The 21363-nt window shown below is 47.4% G+C and overlaps 2 protein-coding genes across 2 annotated transcripts; one reads left to right on the plus strand and one right to left on the minus strand.

The window, feature by feature from the left end:
• Positions 1 to 2429: 2429 nt before the first annotated feature.
• Positions 2430 to 9260, minus strand: LOC307087391 (sex comb on midleg-like protein 4; the record flags this gene model as incomplete). Its single annotated transcript, XM_079752956.1, has 7 exons — positions 2430 to 2555; positions 3532 to 3677; positions 5610 to 5816; positions 6351 to 6512; positions 7053 to 7253; positions 8279 to 8408; positions 9018 to 9260. 7 exons carry the CDS (start codon positions 9258 to 9260, stop codon positions 2430 to 2432), a joined length of 1215 nt encoding a protein of 404 aa, XP_079609082.1.
• Positions 9261 to 11989: 2729 nt separating this feature from the next.
• afg1la (AFG1 like ATPase a) lies at positions 11990 to 21046 on the plus strand (the record flags this gene model as incomplete). Its single annotated transcript, XM_079753022.1, has 13 exons — positions 11990 to 12104; positions 12896 to 13098; positions 13409 to 13460; positions 13585 to 13686; positions 14490 to 14620; positions 15578 to 15677; positions 16153 to 16211; positions 16638 to 16720; positions 16960 to 17030; positions 17784 to 17884; positions 18632 to 18772; positions 19505 to 19615; positions 20041 to 21046. 13 exons carry the CDS (start codon positions 11990 to 11992, stop codon positions 20167 to 20169), a joined length of 1398 nt encoding a protein of 465 aa, XP_079609148.1. The 3' UTR covers positions 20170 to 21046.
• Between the last annotated feature and the right edge of the window lie 317 nt (positions 21047 to 21363).

The raw sequence follows: 21363 nt of genomic DNA on the forward strand, positions 1-21363 counted from the left end.
TCACGTCTCTGTAACATCCCTCCTGGTTATTGCGTACAAATGAAATGTTTTCGTGCTAAGGGATGCGCAGGTGCCCGGGTATCCTCCAGATAGCATGCCAACCCTCACCACTGTCGTTTATTCCCAACGTTATACAACCTGATGGGCTACATTAACGCCAGCCGTCTGAATGCGGATTTTTAACATTTTCCTTAACGGGTTGCATTCCGTTGCGTCCATAAGAGATGGGGACTCACCTTAGGATGGATCTAGTTCTAAGGACTCACCTTAGGATGGATCCAGTGATTCTATGGCTGCAAATCGGCGCTCGCTCGTGCGGTAGTACGATGCCCCCCTCTCCTCGATCAACGCGACGGTCTAAATGGGATTAGATTATTATTATCCGGACACACTTCGTTTTCTTTAATCCCGAAAAAAAAACGGTCTGGAATTCGTTAAACGACACTATGGGCCGATGATGCAGGAGACAGCAGCCGGGACCGATCCCACGCGAGTCTTGGGTTGTTGCGCGATGCGAATTGAGGCGCTCGGCGTCACCCGCGTGCATCAGAGGAGGCTGCGCTCCTCTTCCTCCCGTTCTGCGTGCGGTGCCTCTGCTCGTCACGAGGGATGCAGGGAGCCCAACTCTTGTCTCTGAAACCCAAAACTGTTTGATTACGACGAAGACCAAAGGACTGCGCTTATGTAGGATTGGCCCGTGTGTCCCCAAGTGCCGGGTGTTACCAGTCTTCGTTTTTTTTTTGTTTTGTTGGTTATGTCTCTGAATTCGATGAGTTCAAACCGACGCAGAAGACATATAGGACTGGTTCGGCACGGGTTCTCATGGCGTGGCACCGAAAATATGGCATTTTCAAGCCATTTTCCGTGTTGGATAATGAACCTTTTGGCTCAATAAAGAGACATACGTCACGTGTTTTTTCCGCCTCATTTATTTGACCCAGTTATGGTTGTGCCAGGGGCTAGCATAACTGTTTTAAGAATCAATATGGATCGATAAAGAACCGAGGTCCGTCAGATCCCTTCTCGTCAAACACTAGCACCATCCAATACATTATCTTTACGTAGGCCTGCCTCTCACGACCAGAATGCGTCTACACAAGGGCCTTTATAAAGCTGCAACTTGAAACCAATTCATGATTTAAGGAAATATCTTGTCCGTGGCACAATAATGCATGATGACTGGATTTGGTTAATTGAATACACACATACAGTACAGTGGATTTTATTTACATCTCACAAACACAAAAGCATACAGTTTAGATACAGCGATAACTTTAGCACCAGTAGAGCTATCGGATTCTTAATATTTTTTCAAAATAAAAGACCTAAGCTTGAGCTCACTATATAGGCATGGCTAACATTGACTTTAATACAGCAGCATTCACTTACAAAGGTCAGTGGATTACAAAAGGATGTATGGTGCTGTACCCCGGAAACGTTATACATAAGCAGTGAAGGACATATGTATTGGCCATTTGTGTTTTTTCTCGGTGTAAAATCGGTGTTGCTGGAGCCTCTGTGGGCCTACAACTCAGTTGAAACACTGATGCTTGTTAAAAACCTAAAAAAAGACACGTAACCAAAACCATTACATGGGCTGGTGGAGTAGCCGATACACAAAGATATCATAGAAAGGACGTTGCATATTGACCATATACATAATGACACAATTGCGTCTCAATGCATCCCCCCCAGCAAGAGAGACTCTGACCCTCTATGTAATATATGTACACGCTATCTGTATGTTCTGATCTTAGATTATATTGTTTTATGTTTGAAATGATAGTCAAACTAATTAGAATACATTTTAAAAATGCACCATTTACTTTTTTTTTTGGGGATTTTTTACAATAAATAGTAATGTGAGGAAATAAGTCAGTATAAAAAAATGAAACAATCCTAAAGTCTCTTATAGGTCGGTTAACTTTATGCCTTTATACTGTTTTTGTATCATAATAAGATAAATAGATAAATTAACAAGCTGGGGCATTAAGTCCAACATGGGTCAAATAAAGTCCTTTGTGATTCCACAGCTGATGAATCTTTGTTAACGTGTGTATACATATCTATATCTATATGTATATAGATATATGTATGGTTGTACTGTATGTACTGCTGCATAACGTGTGCGGAACAAACCACAGTATAACACCAGTGTTGAGGTGGAGGCTCCACCCTGATGACGGAGGACGTTCTCCTCCACCCTTGCCCCGGTCGTCCTCTCCACCCCTCATGTCCGTGGCCGCTGATTGCTCCTGCGTACTGACAACACTTCAATCAAAACCCGGCGCGCCGGAAAGAATACAAAAAGATTGAAAAAAGATGGTCTAACAGTGACCAGAGAAACTCGACGGTTGGCGATTACGTGACCATGCAGATCGGTAAAGGGGGGGGGGGGGGGTCAGGGCGTGGCAAGGGGCGTGGCACCTCTAGAGCTTGGTCTGCTTTAGTTTGTCGATGTGGTAGCACAGTTTGAGGGCGGGGCCCAGCTTCAGGCCCAGGTACTTCATGATCATGTCGCTCTTCAGCAGGAGCAGGGCGTTCCCGTCGATCTCCTGGGGAGAGGAGGCACACAGCAGGAGGAGGAGGAGGAGGAGGAGGAGGAGGGGGGAGACACAGGCATGAGGAGGAGCAGGAGGAGGAGGAGGAGGGGGGAGACACAGGCATGAGGAGGAGGAGGAGGAGGGAGGAGACACACAGCATGAGGAGGAGGGAGGAGGAGGAGGGAGGAGACACAGGCATGAGGAGGAGGAGGGAGGAGACACACAGCATGAGGAGGAGGAGGAGGAGGGAGGAGACACACAGCATGAGGAGGAGGAGGAGGGAGGAGATACACAGCATGAGGAGGAGGGAGGAGGAGGAGGGAGGAGACACACAGCATGAGGAGGAGGGAGGAGACACAGCATGAGGAGGAGGAGGAGGGAGGAGACACAGCATGAGGAGGAGGAGGAGGGAGGAGACCCAGGCATGAGGAGGGAGGAGACACACGCATCAGATGTCAGAACAATCAACTTCACTGCGTGTTGAATAAACAGAATCCAGTGAGAGATAAATGTCCCTACATCATGAGTTGTTATGGTGAGACGTTCCTGTCCATCGCTAATGAATGTCCCACCCACACGGCCAGGGTTCCTCACATCCCGCCACCTTTATTGTTTTCTGAATCTCGCCCACTTACCCCCGACGATGTCTCTGTTTCGACTATGTTTTTGGATTGTTTGATTTGATCGTCAACCGATTTCCCGGTGTACCGACCGATCTGCTGGTAAAGACCATTCTTCCCAGCCAGACTTCTGCCTCCCGAGTCGTGCTATCGAGTCCCATTCCCCCTGTTGCTCACCCAGCCGTTACAGGGCTGGGGATTCGAATCCGAGACACCGCCGTGGCCTTAATCAGGGCTCATTCCATGCATAAGGGGCGACGAGAGGTTGGTCGCTATACATTGGTTGTATGGTGGGGTCTGGGATTCGACTCCCACTGTACGGTTAGAGCACGGTAACCATGACGACGATGACGACGGGGTAGGCTTACGTGTTTCCTGAAGAGGTCCGCGTGGGGCCCCAGCGCGTGGGGGTCCGCCTCCCGGATGAACCAGACCACGTCCTCCACGGACCAGGACGACGGGTCCTTCTGGGGCGGGCCCTTAGAGTCCTGGGGCTCCTGGGGTCCCCCGTAGGCTAGAGAGAGAGAGAGAGAGAGAGAGAGAGAGAGAGAGAGAGAGAGAGAGAGAGAGAGAGACAGACAGACAGACAGACAGACAGACAGACAGACAGACAGACAGACAGACAGAGGTGTGGGGGGAGAGAGAGAGAGAGGTAGAGAGAGAGAGAGGTAGAGAGGTAGAGAGGTAGAGAGAGAGAGCGCAGGGGAGAGAGAGACAGACAGACAGACAGACAGAGAGGTGTGGGGGCGGAGAGAGGAAGAGAGATTAATGATTTAATTGATTGTTGGTCTGACAGGACATGTTTGTTTTGTTATTTATTAGATTAAAGGAAGCTAAGCTTTTCCTTCAGAAATGCAGATTTGACTGAATTAATCCGCGATTACCACAACTTCTTCATCAATCTCTTTACTCATTGTTTGCATTTAAAAACCCTTTGGCAGAGCATGATCGAAGGCATTGTGAAAGATGTAATCAAGTGAAGTTAAAACGTAATGTTTTGTGACAGGAATCAGTTTAATGCTTGGATGAATTCCACCATTTTTCAGTTTTTTTATTAGGGCAGAGGCAGAGGGACAGAGAGAGATTTTAAGTGATTGAGGCGATAAAATATTTTTTCCCAATCATAAATTACGATCTATTTGAATGAGAATGAACAACCATACACCCATGCATCTACAACCCAGTTGGGGCAGCTATGGTTTGGTACGGTAGGTAGACATCAAGGTTGACCATAAATCTATTCCACCGGCCACAGTACAACAACCTCTCCTGACAACAAAGGCTCCCCAATTGATCTGAACTTCTCACATCTGAGAAGAACTCTGCCTCATTTATAACCTCTCACCTTCCCTGTCCCATCCTGCAGTATCCAGGAACCACAGAATCCTGTGAATCCAAACCTGCCTTGTTCATGTCCAGAACGCCGGCTCACTCAGAGCAGTGTTTAGGTGGGCCTCCTCTCGTACGGATCTTGTTTTCCCTTCTTTACAGCACCAACCCACACCGTGGTTACACACAATGTGTGTGTGTGTGTGTGTGTGTGTGTGTGTGTGTGTGTGTGTGTGTGTGTGTGTGTGTGTGTGTGTGTGTGTGTGTGTGTGTGTGTGTGTGTGTGTGTGTTCAAGCACACAACGCTAAACCCCGTCGTCTTTCTTTTCCGCTTATATGACAATTATCGGAAAATAGTTACTTCATCTTTTATGCACAAAATCTCCCGTCGATCGTGGCTGAGAATGAGCACATGAAAGGTGAGAATATGAAAGATGAATGCATGAAAGATGAGCACGTTAAAGGTGAGCACATGAAAGATGATATAATTACTTCTGCATTTGGTTGCTCTGCTATGGATTTACTGGGAACCTGTGCACACATCTCACCTGCCGGCTGGTGTAGAGTATTTTTAGGAACAATGTCCTAAATCTACGTCAACTCACGGGTGTTACGGGCGGTTCTCCCGGAGAACAGAAGGTCTTTGTGAGCAACCACCCCCACCTCCCTAAACACCTACGAACTCAGATTCATTTGTCCTGTAGAACGGTTCTGCAGGACTGCTGGGGCAGCATGTGGCTCCGGGGGCACAGCGGGTTGGCTGGTAACCGGAAAGTTGCTAGTTCGATCCCAGGCTCCTCCCAGGAGTGTCGAGGTGTCCCTGAGCGAGACGCCTCGCCTGACTGTTCCCGACGTGCCGGCTGTCGCCCTGCATCGTTTACTCCGCCGTAGGTGTGGGAATGTGTGCGTGTGTGGGAACGTTCGGCAATGTTGTAAATCGCTTCGAGTGGCCACTGGTAAGAAAAGCGCGGTATAAATGCAGTCCATTTACAAGCTGTCCGGTTTTTTTCCAGGACAGTGGAGGGTGGAGGGGCTCACCTGCCCTCTGGCACTCCTGGAGGGTGGAGGGCTGAGTGTGGAAGGTGGAGGGCTGAGGGTAGAGGGTGGAGGGTCTCACCTGTCCGGTTGTTCTCCTGAAAGGAGGAGGGGCTGCTGGCCGACTGCCGCGCACCGCCGGAGAACTGCTGTGATGGGCCGCGGAAGCCGTAGGAGGACTTTGGCGAGTAGGAGGAGCTTATGGAGTTGAAGGCGGAGTCCCCGGGGTCCACAGAGTAGCGCTTGGCCTCGGACTGGTCCATGTGGTACTCGTCCGTCATGGAGGTTTCTGCCGGGAGAAGGACATGGATGGATGGGTGGATCCATCTCTTTCTCCTTCTCTCTATCTATCTATCCATCTCTCCATCTCTCTTTCCATCTCTCCATCTCTCTTTCCATCTCTCTATCCATCTCTCCATCTCTCTATCCATCTCTCTATCCATCCCTCTATCCTACTCTCTATCCATCTCTTTCTCCATCCCTCTATCCATCCCTCTATCCATCCCTCTATCCATCCCTCCATCTCTCTATCCATCCCTCTATCCATCCCTCTATCCATCTCTCCAATCCCTCCCTTACTAGCTGTCTCTCCATGTCTCTATCCATCCCTCTAACTCTCCATGTCAGTCTCTAGGGCTGATGGGTGTAGGGCTCTAGGTCTCTAGGGCTGATGGGTGTAGGGCTCTAGGTCTCTAGGGCTGATGGGTGTAGGTCTCTAGGTCTCTAGGGCTGATGGGTGTAGGTCTCTACTCTGGTGGGTGGGCTGTAGGTAGGTCTCTAGGGCTGGTGGGTGTAGCGCTCTAGGTGCAGCAGGTCTGCGTACCGTCAGAGTGGTAGGCCCCCCCACCGTGCGGGGCGATGGGCTGGTCGCTGAACAGGTTCTCGCAGTGCAGGCTGCGGCAGAGCTTCTTCAGGAAGCGCAGCACGTAGCCGATGCTGTTGACCACCGGCAGGCTGAGCAGGTGCTGCTTGCCGTCGAACGTGGCTGGGGGCCAGGATGAGCACATGAAAGGTGAATACATGAAGGATGAGCACATGCAAGATGAGAACATGAGAGATGAGCACATGAAAGATGACAACATGAGGGATGAGCACACGAAAGATGAGCACATGAAAGATGAATACATAAAAGATGAGCACATGAAAGATGAGAACATGAGAGATGATCACATGAAAGGTGAGCACATGAAAGATGAGCATGTGAAAGATGACCTCTCCTCTCTCCTCTCAGCAGGGAGAGAGAAGAGAGGAGCGGAGAGAGTGTGGAGAGGAGGGAAGAGAGGGGAGAGGAGAGAGGAGAGGGGAGAGGAGAGGGGAGGAGAGAGGGGAAAAAGGAGAGAGGAGAGGGTATAGCAGAGGGAAGAGAGGAGAGAGAGGAGAGGCGAGAGGGGAGATAGGAGAGAGGAAAAAGGAGGTAGTAGAAAAGAGAGAGAGGCGAGGGTAGAGAGCTGAGCGAGGAGGAGGGGAGCGGGGAGAGGGAAGCGAAGAGAGGAGAGAGGAGAGAGGAGAGGAGCCGGGGTGTCACCTGAGATCTTCTCCCCCCCGTAGCCCTGGGTGAGCAGGGTGAACACGGCCTTCTGCTGGAAGGCGCTGTCGATGCAGCCCTGCACGGCCTGCTGCAGGACCACCGAGGGCCGGTCGGGGCCGAAGTGGTCCGGGAGCTGCTGCACCTTCTTCCTGTCCAGGTTGGGCCCCGTCAGGGCCTGCTTGTTGATGTAGATACACACTGGGAGGGAGGGGGAGAGAGAGAGAGAGAGAGAGAGAGAGAGAGAGAGAGAGAGAGAGAGAGAGAGAGAGAGAGAGAGAGAGAGAGAGAGAGAGAGAGAGAGAGAGAGAGAGAGGAAAGGTAGTGGTTGAGAGAGAGAGAGATCGAGAGAAAGACAGATAGATAGATAGAGAGAGAAAGGTGTGGGGGGGAAAGAGAGAAAGAGTGGGGGAGAGAGAATGAGAGAGAGAGAGAGAGAGAGAGAGAGAGAGAGAGAGAGAGAGAGAGAGAGAGAGAGAGAGAGAGAGAGAGAGAGAGGTAGAGAGATTGAGGAAAGGGGGAGGCAGGGGGGAGAGAGCAAGTGAGATGTAGACAGAGAAAGAAAGAGGTGGGGGGAGAGAGAGAAGAGACAGAGGTAGAGGTAGAGGGAGGTGGGGGGAGGGAGAGAGAGAGATTATAAGCGAGAGTCAGAGAAAGAGGGGCAGAGGTTTGGGGGACAGTTTGGAGGACGGCGGTGAAGAGGAGAGAGTGAAAGAGAGAGAAGAAGAAGAGAAAGAGGGTGGAAGAGGGAGACAAAGGGAGAGAGTGAGGGAGGGATAAACAAGGAAGCAGCACAGAGCGTTTCCTTAGATGATTTATGGACGCCATTAGAGGGGATCCGGTTGCAGCCTGGACGTACTGCGACCTCCAGCCGTCTCTTGGCCTCTGTTGCTCTCCCCCTGCCTCACCTGTGATCACCTGTGGGCGGAGCTAACCGGCGTTCACCTGGAGGTGCGGCCTGTCTGTGTGACAGAGAGGGGGGCGGGGCCTATCTGCGAGACGGAGCAGCTTGCGGCCTACCAGTGATCACCTGGGCACGAGCTACCTTGTGAGTTAGAAAAAGGCGTGGCCTGATCAGATTATTTGCGGGTGTGACCTAGCTGTAATCACCTGGGGGTTGGACCTGCCTGTTGGACAGGGCATGGCTCACCTGGGGGCGTGGCCACACTGTAATCACTCAAGGGTGTGGTTGTCTACCTGTGAGGCCGAGGGGGCGCGTGGCCTACCTGTGAGCACCTGGGGCGTGGCCGAGTGCGGGACGGTGGCGGCGTCCTGCGGGATGGAGCTCATGTCGGGCTCCGGCGTGCTGCTGGGCGGGGAGATGGCCAGCGGCGTCATCACCATGCGCGGCTTCAGCTGCGTCACCGCGGCAACGCCAACAACGACAAGGACGACAACAGCGGCCATGTTGGTTTGTGCGCGTGTTTGTCGGTGGGAGAGAGCGCGAACCGACAGCTGGTGGCGGGTCGATAACGGCCCCGAAACCTAATGGCTGTCATTAGTAGAGCTCGTTTTCAACTCCACGCTACAAATAATGAGGTCCCGCCCCCCCCCCCACCACGCACGTTGATAAGTAAAGTCGTTACATTAACAGCCTCTCGTCTCGAGGCTGCTCCGCAACGACCAGACGTGGGGTGAAGTGAGAGGACGACCGCATGAGGCCACAGAGGAGGAGAAGCGACCGCAGACTTTAAACGAACAAAAGGGTGGAACTGGTCAGCGTTTCTCCACAACAACTGCCGAAGGGCAAAACGGACAACAGATACATTTATCAACCCAGACTACCCGCCCCCCAGCCCACCTTCAGCACCCCACCACCCGCACCCCCAATCACCACCACCTCCAGCACCGCCATCTCCCACCCCCCTCGAGCCCATCCCACAACCCACCACCTCCTACCCCTCCACCCCACATCCCACCAAAACCCCCCTCCCAGCGCCCCCCCGGCCTCTAATCCGTCCTGACCTTGAAGCCCGGCTTGCGGCCCCTCTTCTTGGGCACCTTGAGAGGAGGGAGGGATTCTGGGTAGCGGCCGGGGAAGTCCATCTTGGGGGCTACGCTGCGGAGCGGGGGTCTCCCCCTCTTGCGGCCGGGGATCTTCCCCCCCGCCTGGCTGGGCAGGTAGGAGGGGGTCACGGCGGCGGACTGCATCTCCCCGTGGCTGTCGGCCTTCTGGGCAGAGGACGCCACCGCAGGGGGCACGCTCATCTGGAGCTGGGGGGTAGAGGCACACACACACACACACACACAGATACGTAAACACACACACACACACACACACACACACACACACACACACACACACACAAACAGACAGATACCCAAACACACAGATACACACACACACACACACACAGAGACACACACACAGATACACACACACACACAGATACACACAGACAAACACAAACACATACATAGAGATACACACACATACAGATACACACAGACACACATAAACAGATGCGTAAACACACACAGATACACCACAGACACACATACACAGAGCAATACACACATACATACAGATACACACACATACACGCACAGATACACACACACACACAAAGATACACAGATACACACACGCACATATACAGACAGACACAGATATATAAACATACAGACACACACACACAGAACACACACACACACACACAGATACATACGCGCACACACACACACACACACACAGAAACATTTGCAAACACACACACACAGATACACATACATACAGAGATACATTCACACACACACACACACACACACCACACACATCAATCAACACAATCAATCAAATGTATTTATATCGCTCATTTTGTACCTAGTTGCAATAAAAAGTGCCTAACAAGGGACACAACAGGAGAGAAAGATAAATAAAACACACACACACACACAAACACCGTTCAATCTCAAATGGGGGCAACCCACACACACACAAACATAAAACCCACAAAACCATAACCATAATTCATCATTTTTGGGGTTTTGGAGTTTCTCACTCACGCGGTTTTAACAAGTAAAACCGCTGTGGTTGAGGTGACGAGGAGCAAAGTGTGAATACAGAGACGTGGCCATATGGGCTATCCTTACGTTACACTTCAACATCACAGACAGCTAGTCGAAATAGCAGCAATGCTCCGTCACTCAAGCTACACAAAGGCAGCCATGCATGCTCCATCCGGCTGTCACGGGACTAATATTTACCACCGGCGCTGCCTTTACCTGCCGCCTTCTATAGGAACGGGTTCAGACCCGGAAAAACGAGGGGACCCAGAAGAGACCAGCACACCAAAACCCAGCCCCCGCTAGCCCTTGACGGGAAGATACAGAGGCTGTTTACTACACGGATGTTAGCGGCTCTGGTCTGTTCTGCAGCCCGACACACTGTCTGCAGACATCTCATTAGACTAATGCATTGAGTAGTGGAGGAGGGGGAGGAGGAGGGAGGGAGGGAGGGGAGTAGAAGGAGGGCTTGCTTCACCATGGCTACACGGCTATGAATTAACATTACGATGACAGCTATCACCACTGGTCGTAAAAAAGACAACACGCCAACAAGGAACGGGACACGTGACGCTTGCACGCTGCGACGGCCGGTTCAGCAGCTGACCGCCGACGACGTGAATTAAAAGGATTTTACGTAGCAATGAAACATATCCAACGTTATTGCACGATAACCGCATACCCCCCCCCCCCCCCCGCATACACACACAAGAAACGGTAGCAAAACATGTAAACAAACCGCTTTTTTTTATACTTACCATTCAAAATTTAAGAAGGCTGGACTCGACTATGGTGTTGCTGCCGGTGGATCTGAATCTACCGTCTCTTCTTTAACCGCGCGGATCTCAAAGCAAGACGGATCCCCGGTGTGCGCCTGTCTGAGCAAGCGTGTGTGTGTATGTGCATATGTGCGCGCGACGGAGGGGGGGACGGGGGGAGGGGGGGGGGGGGGGGGGGGGGGGGGGCTGGAGAGAGAAAGGAAGAGAGAGAGAGATGGTGGGTGAGCTAGTGGGGGAGAGAGAGAGAGCAAGAGAGAGAGAAAGAGATGGCGGGTGAGTGAGATAGAGAGAGAGAGAGAGAGAGAGAGAGAGAGAGAGAGAGAGAGAGAGAGAGATGAACGGCTGTTGTCATGGTAACAAGCCTGTACAGCCCGTGCCATCCTGACGGATATCTGTCAGTTTTTTTTATTTTCAGCTGAAGCATCACCGAACATGGAAGATATAATTAGGCAGCCCCGCGCGCGCCCTCTCATTAGGAAGGGGAATCTCACCGGGAACACTACGGGACCCTGAATATGAAACGTTATGAATATGAAACGTTCAAAAGCACCGTTTATATCGCCCTGGCGCGCGTGCGTGTGTGCAGCATTTAGTGTTTTCACATTGGAGTATGCACGTGCACGCTGTATTAAGTCCTATAATAATCGGTTCAGTACTATACTATATTCTATAGGCCGTGATCTTTACTTACACAATTATTTAATTCGATATTTCGGTTGCAGTTTACATTGACGTCTAACGTTTGATGTTAATAAAGTACCAATTTCATAAACCATAAATTATCAAGTGGATATTATGTGGAACCTTGAACTAAATTATCGTTGGCCATATTTGAGGGTATTGCTGTTGTTATTAATTTGTATTTATTATTTTCGTATAAAATAGGTCAATACATGATAAAGGACGCTTTTTGGTAGGATAAATGAATACATTGACTGATAATTACGATCATGGTCATTGTAAACAACTTAATATAAAGAATATCATTGTTATGAATATCATCATAGTCACAACGTTAAACCGTTATGTTTAATGTTATGTTGAAACACTGACCCCTAACGGCGCTTGTAGGTAATGCCAACGCTGCCTCCGTGCTGCTGTTTGTACGCTTTAGTTAATAAAGTTTTTCGATGCATTTTTTTGCAAAGCAAGATGGCGACCTGCATCCCTCTGTCTTTAAAGATGTCACTTTTAAAACCGGTTCTGTTTAAAAAACATTGTTTATCCAGAACCCTAGTCAAACCTTTGAGTGAGCTGGCAAAACGAGGTAAGAATGTTATGACGGACGTGTCATTGTTATAAGATGAAGTGTAAGTTGTAGTTTATTGGTATTCTGTTCTGTGAATGACAGCCCTACCCTGCACTTGCCTTCCTGTTGTGTAACCGCTTTGAAGCAAATGTTTACATCCACGAACATTTTTAGCTCAATATTTATCTTAAAAAGTTGCAGTATCTGCTCTTCTTGTTCGCTCTTTATTTTAAATTATAATGAACGATGCCAAACTCAGTTGCATCTGAACTCCTGTCATTGGATATTGGTTAATTGATAGGCCTAATTGATTTGGACATAAGATTATAAAAATCTCGTCTTTTTTAAGGGGTGATTGATTCAACCTAGTTAAACACGGTTATAGGTTTCAAGGTAGTATAAATATATACTTTATTTTGCATTCAACCTCACTGTTCTGAATGGGATCACTGTGTGACAGCCCCATTGTTTACCTTTTGCCTCGTATAGGGGCTACTACTCAAAGCATTAGTCAGCTGGCTTGGTGGACACTGAATTGACTTTTTATTTGTTGAAATGTTGTATGCTGCTTATGTGGGCTTCCTGACAGCTGTAGTGTGTTCATCAGGATTGTCATTGAGCTTTGATTATGCAGTATAGACACACTGTCACTTGTAGTAGGCTGTAGTAGGCTACTGTGTGCCTGCATGCATGCGTGCTTGCGCGTGTGCGTTTGAGCACATACGTGAGCACGCATTAAAATAAAAAGGTTCCTATCGCCGCGCAGCGCTGACACAACCATTAACCTTTACCGGCGGCAAATCTTTTAGGTTACACAGCGAGTCCACCGCAGGCGGTCGAGGACAAGCAGGCGGTCGCTGGCCCCACGGGGCCGATGGAGCACTACCACAGTCTGACCAGAGAGGGCGCCCTTCGGGAGGACCCGCACCAGAGAGCCGTGGTGGAGAAGCTGGACCAAATGCACAAAACCCTGCGAGGCTACAGCAACGCCCCCCCGTCGTTCTTCTCCAAGGTTCGTACCGACCGGCGGCTGGTGTTCACTTGTCAATCAAATCATTTTTTAAATATCCATTTTTTCCTGCAAAACAGGGCTAAAAATATTTACAAGGGAAATGATGCAACAGGATCAAGAAATAGAGTTTAAAATAACAACAGACAAGTCCTAGCGGTAGAGCAAGATTAGAGTTTAGTCAAACAAAGACGACCAACTGCTTGATGAGAAGCATGGTCCGCTAAAAAGGTGCGATTTATGCTTTTCTTTGAACGTTTTTCCATTGAGGTGTTGTCTGTCGCCTCACTTTAGTTTCATGTCGCTTTTGCAGTTTTTCACAAAGCCTAAACCGCCGAAAGGTTACTACATCTTTGGAGACGTTGGTAGGTAGAAGCAGTCAATTTTCAAAGCATTTAAATCATTTAATGAAAGTGTTGGGTCTCTTTTAAAATGTGTGTGTGTGTGTGTGTGTGTGTGTGTGTGTGTGTGTGTGTGTGGTTCGCGTAGGCACGGGTAAGACCATGGTCATGGACATGTTTTACTCCCACGTTGAGACGGAGAAAAAGAAGAGGGTCCACTTCCACGGCTTCATGCTGGACGTTCACAAACGTGAGTCATGTTATGCAAAAACCATAGTTATATGAATGTGTTTAAGTTTGTATTTGGTGTTGTAATAATAATAATAATATACTTTATTTGTCAGAAATATGTTTTGCATCAATTTAGTTGCTCCATTGTTACTTATCACATACATATAACATTAATTGTCCAAAGTGTACATTGAAGGGCATTACATCGCACACCACAAACAGAAAACAGAGAAACCCAAACACAAAGAAGACATAAACATGAAGTGAAAAAGTCCCTTCACCTTCTCCTTGATCTAAAGATTGATTCAGTGTTGAGTATGTGGATTGATTGATGCACAAAAGATGCACAAAAGTGTCAGTAGTCTGTATTAGCTTGTTGTTTGGCATATTAAGGGTCATGTCTTTATGTTTTTGTATGATATTTGTGGTGTAGTATGTGACCTTTGTCCTGTCCTTTATGTGTTTTGAAACTTTTTGCCGCCAGCCTTGGCCAGGACTTCCTGGGAGAAGAGTTACTGTAACTCAATGGGACCTTTTCTGGTTAAATAAAGGCTAAATAAAAAGAAAATCTACTTTTCATGTAGCTATATGATATTAATAATGGTATGAATGACGATCAGTGAAGTTGGTTTATAAGTAGATATTGCTATAAGTTGATATAAGTTGAACCACGATAAACAGTTTATGATCACAATATATTATTTAGTTGTTTTATTCTGCGGTATCACATTCTGATTCTCTCTCAGAACAAATGCAATTTCTATCTAAAGATTCCAGTATTTGTCTTAATTATGTGTACCATATCTTTGCGAGCCCTCGCAGGAATCCACCGGTTGAAGCAGAGCATGCCGAAGAGGAAGGCAGGGAGAATGGCCAAATCCTACGACCCCATCGCACCCGTGGCCGCGGAGATCAGTGAGGAGGCGTGCCTTCTGTGCTTCGATGAGTTCCAGGTATTCTATGACATGGACATTTACATTTAAGGTATTTAGCAGACGCTTTTATTCAAAGAGACTTACAAATCAATAAGTACATTTGTAAGAAGAATGCGAAACAATATATCTCTGTCGGTACAGTAAGGATGTTCATAGAACCAAGTGCAAAGCACTAACAATCGCTAGGTTTAACAATTCCTTGTATTCAGCAAAGATAGCTAGGATAAGATGCTATACAATGCTTAGTACTACTTTAGTGCCAGGATGTATAAGCAACATTCTGAAGGGCAAATGTAAATAGCCTGCATTTATACCGTGCTTTTCTAACCATTTCTATTTATACCACCAACATTCACCCATTTATGCACACATTCACACACCGACGGCGGTGTCAGCCATGCAAGGCGACAGCCAGCTCGTTGGGAGCAGTTAGGGTGAGGTGTCTTGCTCAGGGACACCTCGACACTTGGCTAGGAGGTGCCGGGAGGAAACTAGCAACCTTTCGGTTACCAACCAACCCGCTCTACCTCCTGAGCCACATGCCACCCCCAAATAATAGCAGTGTAGTGGTATGATCACAAATCACATCCAAACAGATCAATACACATTCCCATTGTATAAATTATTGCTCCATTATTCTGTGATACTTCAAAAGCAATCGATAAATATCTGGCATTGGGTGAAGCTTTTTAACCAAAGAGTCTTGTCCAACACTGTGAGTGCATACTCTGGCCGTGGATAGCCCCAGTGGGAATCGAACTTAGAACTCCTCAATGGAAAGCTCACTGTAAGAGCCAATAAGGGTGTTTTAATGTGTCATATTAATCTGTTGGTCCATTACAGGCCGGAGCACTAGTTGGCAGTACGATTCCCTCCATTCACCCCATTAGTTGGGAGGTTGCCCAGGTGCATCATTTTGCATTGTGAAGTGATATGGTTCACAATGCCCCCCCCCGCCCCAACCCCAACTCCCAGGTCACCGACATCGCTGACGCCATGATCCTGAAGCAGCTCTTTGAGAACCTCTTCCGGAACGGCGTCGTCGTCGTGGCAACCTCGAACCGGCCCCCTGAAGGTAGGTGTGTGTGTGTGTGTGTGTGTGTGTGTGTGTGTGTGTGTGTGTGTGTGTGTGGGTGTGTGTGTGTGTGTGTGTGTGTGTGTGTGTGTGTGTGTGTGTGTGTGTGTGTGTGTGTGTGTGTGGTCACCATAGGAACCTATGTTTCCTCTGTTGGTTTTTTGAATGAAAATCAAAAGATGATTTGTCTGAGGAATAGAATGTAGAAGGAAAGTTCCTCTAAAATGAAAAATGTCAGACATAATTGGACCGAACTGGCATGTATTTAAAGGTTTGTTTTTGTCCAACTTGTTGTATGCAAAGATGAGAACATACATTATAGTCATGGGTAGCCACCAGGGGCAGTGCAACCCCTAACCCTGGCAGAGTTAATGCCATGCTCTCTTATCTTAAAACCATGCATGATGAGCGATAGTGTCATTTACTCACCTGGGATTCAGCACAGAAATGCTGAAGTGTGGTCTCTTCTCTTCAGACCTGTATAAGAACGGCCTGCAGAGAGTCAACTTTGTGCCTTTCATTGCTGTGCTGCAGGTAAGAGGCAGAATGCTGATACATTAAACAATGTACAATATATATACAATAATATACAAGCTGGTATATGAATATTTCTAAATGTTTCTTATGTTTTTTATATACTGCTAACCTCATCTTCATTTCACCATTTGTAATAATTTTCTATTTTTTGTCATCACATTATAGGATTTTTTATGACAATTTTATTTTTTATATTATTATTCTAAAACATTGATCGGAGCCGTAGGTTCATGTCACCAAACAATGGTTCATTGGATTAATCAATACATTTTTGTATCCACGAATATAGACTTTAATCTTATAATATAGATTTATGTGAGGCAAATTTAATTCCTTATTTGATGTAAGCCTGATGCTGTTTGATAACGGCCATCATTTCTTTGTGTTCTTTTGAAAGCATCCCCTGTCCTCCCTCTCATGCAGCAATACTGCCAAACCCTGCGCCTGGATTCAGGAATAGATTACCGAAGGAGGAACAGACCCTCGGCGGGAAAACTCTACTTCCTGTAAGAGACGCCCGCGATGTCGACCAAATGCAAAACTATGAGTAGCTCCGCGTTAATTTACCCGGGAGGATTTGATGTTTGATTCCTTAGACTTTGGTTATAAATTGTTATTATCTTATTAATATTATCATAATTAGGGTTTTCTTATCTTCAAGTAAGGGGTCCTTGAGTATTACGTGCATCCAAATGGAATGTATTATTTGAATAGTATTAATTATCTTTTCTTTTATTGGTGACAGCTCTAGCGACCCTGACGTGGAGGCTACTCTGGACAAGATGTTTGACGAGCTGGCTTTCAAACAGAACGACAGTAAGACCTGAAGATCTCTTAAAGTAGACCCTATACCTGGGAGTCCTCCATACTAAGGCCACCTCCGTTGGGGACATCTCTGTTCTGCTGTTTGCATGAGAGAATTAAAGAGTGCAATGGTAAAAGATGGTTTTTGGTAGTGTAGCTGCTATGACATGCCTTCAGTCAGCTCAATCCTTAAGTACAGATGGGTTTTGTATTCATCCCATTGAACGAATGTAATGATAGCTGGCAATGGTTTTGTGGTTTACCTAAAGAATCATTGGATTTCATGTTAATGCAAACGGGTTGGCTTGGCTCAGGAGGTAGATCGGTTTACTCGGTTACTGTTTACTCCACCGTCGGTGTGTGAATGTGTGTATGAAGTGTATATATGATGTGTGTATGTGGGTAAGTCGCTTGTAAATGTAAAGGGAAAAATGTTCACATCAATCCAGCTCCAGATGGATTTGCTATTTCAGTTAAGGATGGGCTGATTTCATGGAATGGCTGACTCATAGCCAAGCAGAACCATCATGCACGGGTAGGTTCTTATATAAGAGAGAACGTCCTCGTACGAATGTTGTGAAATAATAACGGCCTGCAACATGAACTCTGTTTACGTTGAAAAATCGGAAAAAAGTTGGGCAGTTGAGGTCATTGGTCCGGGATTTGCGTTCCCAATTGGCCTCATCACCTAGGGGCCATCTTGGTTCTATATGTTCGCTGGCGGTTTGGACCCCTTGAAGGCGGCGTTGTACTCGTGTTTTCCAGTCACTCGGCCGCGGGTGCTCAGCGTTCAGGGGAGGAAGGTGGGTCTGGCCAAGGCCTGCGGGACCATCGCCGACTGCACATTCCAGGAGCTGTGTGACAGAGTAGGTCTACTCCCAGCCGCCCGGTGTCACATTACCATTGTCATTAGATCCAACTTTATTTTTTGTCCGCTTTTAGTTCAAAAAAGGAACACAAAATGCTGACAAGGGTAACGACGACAATAACATGAAATTAGTTTAAAGGAGGCCATCTGAATCAGAGATGCATTTGAGGTCATTTCAACAATACGTATTGCACACTTGATTTTGATGAAAGCTGTAACTGTAAATGGAATTTGAAATGGCAATTTTTATATATAATTCCAACCAAATCTGAAAACTTTCTAGTGCAACTCTGTTTGTATCTAGTAGTTTTCAATATTGTTTCCTTTAAATCAACCTCTAATATGTTTCCCATTTAAATTATGTTGATGGTAAAGCTGTTATTGTATTACTTTTTTGTTACGTTGTTTCCCTGGTTGGGCACTGCGTTTTGCAGAGGAAGCGAGGTATAAATAAAGTATAAATGCAATTGAGTTTTGAAACAAAGCACCTGTTGGTAGATTTTCCTTTTCCACATGATCTCTGACATGCTTTGATTTAGTTCATATTCATGACCTGAATATGACCACTTATTATTTGTAATATTGCGTGGACTGATCTATTTATTATAATATTCAATGTATTTTATATGAAAATCATTATTTGTTCTCATTAGCATTCTAAAGTATGATTCCTGCAAAAGGGAAAGCAAAAAAATGCAGTTTTTGGATGCAGTGCCGTGTTGATCTGTGGTGTGTCTGATCCCAGCCGCTCGGCGCCAGCGACTACCTGGAGCTGTCCCGGCTGTTCGACACCGTCTTCATCCGGAACATTCCCCTCCTCGACCTCAACAAGAAGACCCAGGCCCGCCGGCTCATCACCCTGGTGGACACCCTCTACGACCACAAGGTACCAGGACCGGGTCTCGGCCCACCTCTGGCCCGGCTGTGGTGCTGAGGCTGTTTGGGGTCTCCCCCCCCCCCCCCCTGGCCTGGCTGTGGTGCTGAGGCTGTTGGGGTCCCGGCCCCCCCTGACCCGGGTCTGTTGCTAAAAGGCTCTGGGGGGTAACCCCAGGTCCAGAGTCTCTGTGATCCTCTCTGGGTAAAGGTCGGACCCCCCCTGCTGCTGGCCAGGGGAGTCTAGTGGTTGTTGGGTTTGATTCCCAGCCGAGACATTCTGGGTTCAGACCCCCGTGAGTCTTATCTGTAGATGTCTGATCCACCTTGTGCTAGGGGGCAGGGTGGCCTAGTGGTTGTTGGGTTTGATTCCCAGCTGTGAGGTTCTGGGTTCGAACCCCAGTGACCCCATTCTACCTGGAAGCATCCTTGAGCAAGTGGCCCTTCTAACCCCTGCCTGCCCGTTAATTAGCTATTTACTTAAACGACTAAAACTCGTAAATCAATGATCCAATGCAAATCCCTTTGGATCAAAGTGACTCCTGAATGATTTTCACTCCAAAACCTGAGTTTCCTATTGGCTGGAAGGTCTATGGATTCTGCATGTCCCTCCTGAACTGTAAACAAGCCAATGCATGGATGACTGCGTGCAGTTGGGTTGTGTAGTTTAACTCATGGAGTGGACAGCAGCTGGCTCTGGTGTTGTAGTCCAACAGGTTGTTGTTGTTGTTGTTGTTGTGATCAGGTGCGGCTGGTGATCCTCGCAGACCACGCTCTAGAAGACATCTTTGTCAGCGGCGACGACCACGACCTCCACGAGAGCCACGTTCTCATGGATGACCTGGGCCTCAAACGGGTACCTCCTGCGGCTCGTCTCCTCTCCCTTGAGCAAGGCACCACCAAACCCCCTTCGTCGTGCTGCTAACCATGAACGGTTGTAGCCTTACATGGGGGGCCAAACCCTCTACCTCTACCCCTCTACCTGCTCCTGTGAGATATGTGTTCACACATATCTCACCAAAGCCCTAGTGAATACACACTCGTGTGAAGATAAGAACATAGAGAAAAACATGAAAGGAGGTTTGAAGTGTCTGAAGTGGTTTGAGAAGCAATACGTAAATGCCCCTTTTTTTAAAAAAAAAAGATTAACCTATTTATTAAATTGAATTAAAAGTAAGAGGATTCAACACGTTAGGATTTTCAGGCAAATTAAAATGAGAGGATATGTATTTTAGGTTAGGACTATTTTGATGAGATGGTGATATCACCCCCCCCCAACAGGACTCGGCCAGTGACCTAACCATCTTCAGCGGGGCGGAGGAGGTGTTTGCCTTCCAGCGCACTCTGTCCCGGCTGACGGAGATGCAGACAGAGCAGTACTGGGCGGAGGCCGACCGCAGCGCCAAATAAGCCCCACGACGGACCCCTGGCGGTGGGGAGAGAGGGGCTCCCACCAGCCTGTAGCGCCGGCGGCTACGCCTCATGCTAGTCCCTGCTGGGGCTTCCAGAACCCACTCCATGGGTCTCCACTCGGAGCCCAGTGCTGGTGCTCACACACCTCAGCCAATTATTTATTACTGACATTCTTGATTTTATCTCTACATTGCACTTTAAGGTATGAGCATATATATAAACATATAGATCTGCCTGTGGGTGGGTGTATATACATATTTTATCATTTTATTTCTGATGGACCTTTGGGTTGCCTGGGAGATTTTAACTACAATGGTGTGTGTGCGTGTGTGTGTGTGTGTGTGCGTGTGTGTGTGTGTGTGTGTGTGTGTGTGTGTGTGTGTGTGTGTGTGTGTGTGTGTGTGTGTGTGTGTGTGTGTGTGTGTGTGTGTATGTGTGTTTCTCTGTCTCTGTGTTGACCCGAAAAGGTTAAAAACAATGCATGAACAACAACAAGCAATTTGGTAGAAATGCAGGAAAACACTAAACATTCTCTCTAAAGTAAACATCCAATGACCTTATTGATTGTTTTGCCCACTGCTGGGCCCTCCTGGGAGACTGTGAAGGAATGGAGCCATTTAGCGGCAGTACACAGGTTCATGGAAACAGGCCAATTAGGATGGATAATGAGGATTTCACTAGATTATATAATCCAAAAAACTAATTTGGGGGCTGTATAATAATAATAATGTATAATTGTACATTTCACAAGTACGGTTCAATGCCTGCAAATTCATATAAAAAAAACTTGAGTTAATATTAAGTGAATGGGCGTATTCAATCAATGAGCATACCAAACGTACTGCCATTTATAATATAAAATATTCATTATTAAACTCTGATGGGAATTAGCCTTTAAATTTAGCCTGTTATGCTTTCATTTCATCCAGTGGTAATGTTGGTCGAATGTATCAGGACTTTTGTTATTTATCCTCTAGTATTTAACCTGATGATGTTGTGGATGATAAGGATGTGTATGTAAAGTAACAGGCCTTAACCTGATGACGTTCGGTGTTATGAAGGCCTGATTAGGATGTGTGTGTTAAAGGTCTTATGGCATGCCACCAGGTGTGTTGTGATTAGCAGTTACAAGCCGTTTTGGAAATCTGCCCCTTATGACATCACAGGTGGGCGTGTCCACCAAGATGTGTG

This window comes from Pollachius pollachius (assembly GCF_949987615.1).
Source record: "Pollachius pollachius genome assembly, chromosome: 15".
NCBI lineage: Eukaryota > Metazoa > Chordata > Actinopteri > Gadiformes > Gadidae > Pollachius > Pollachius pollachius.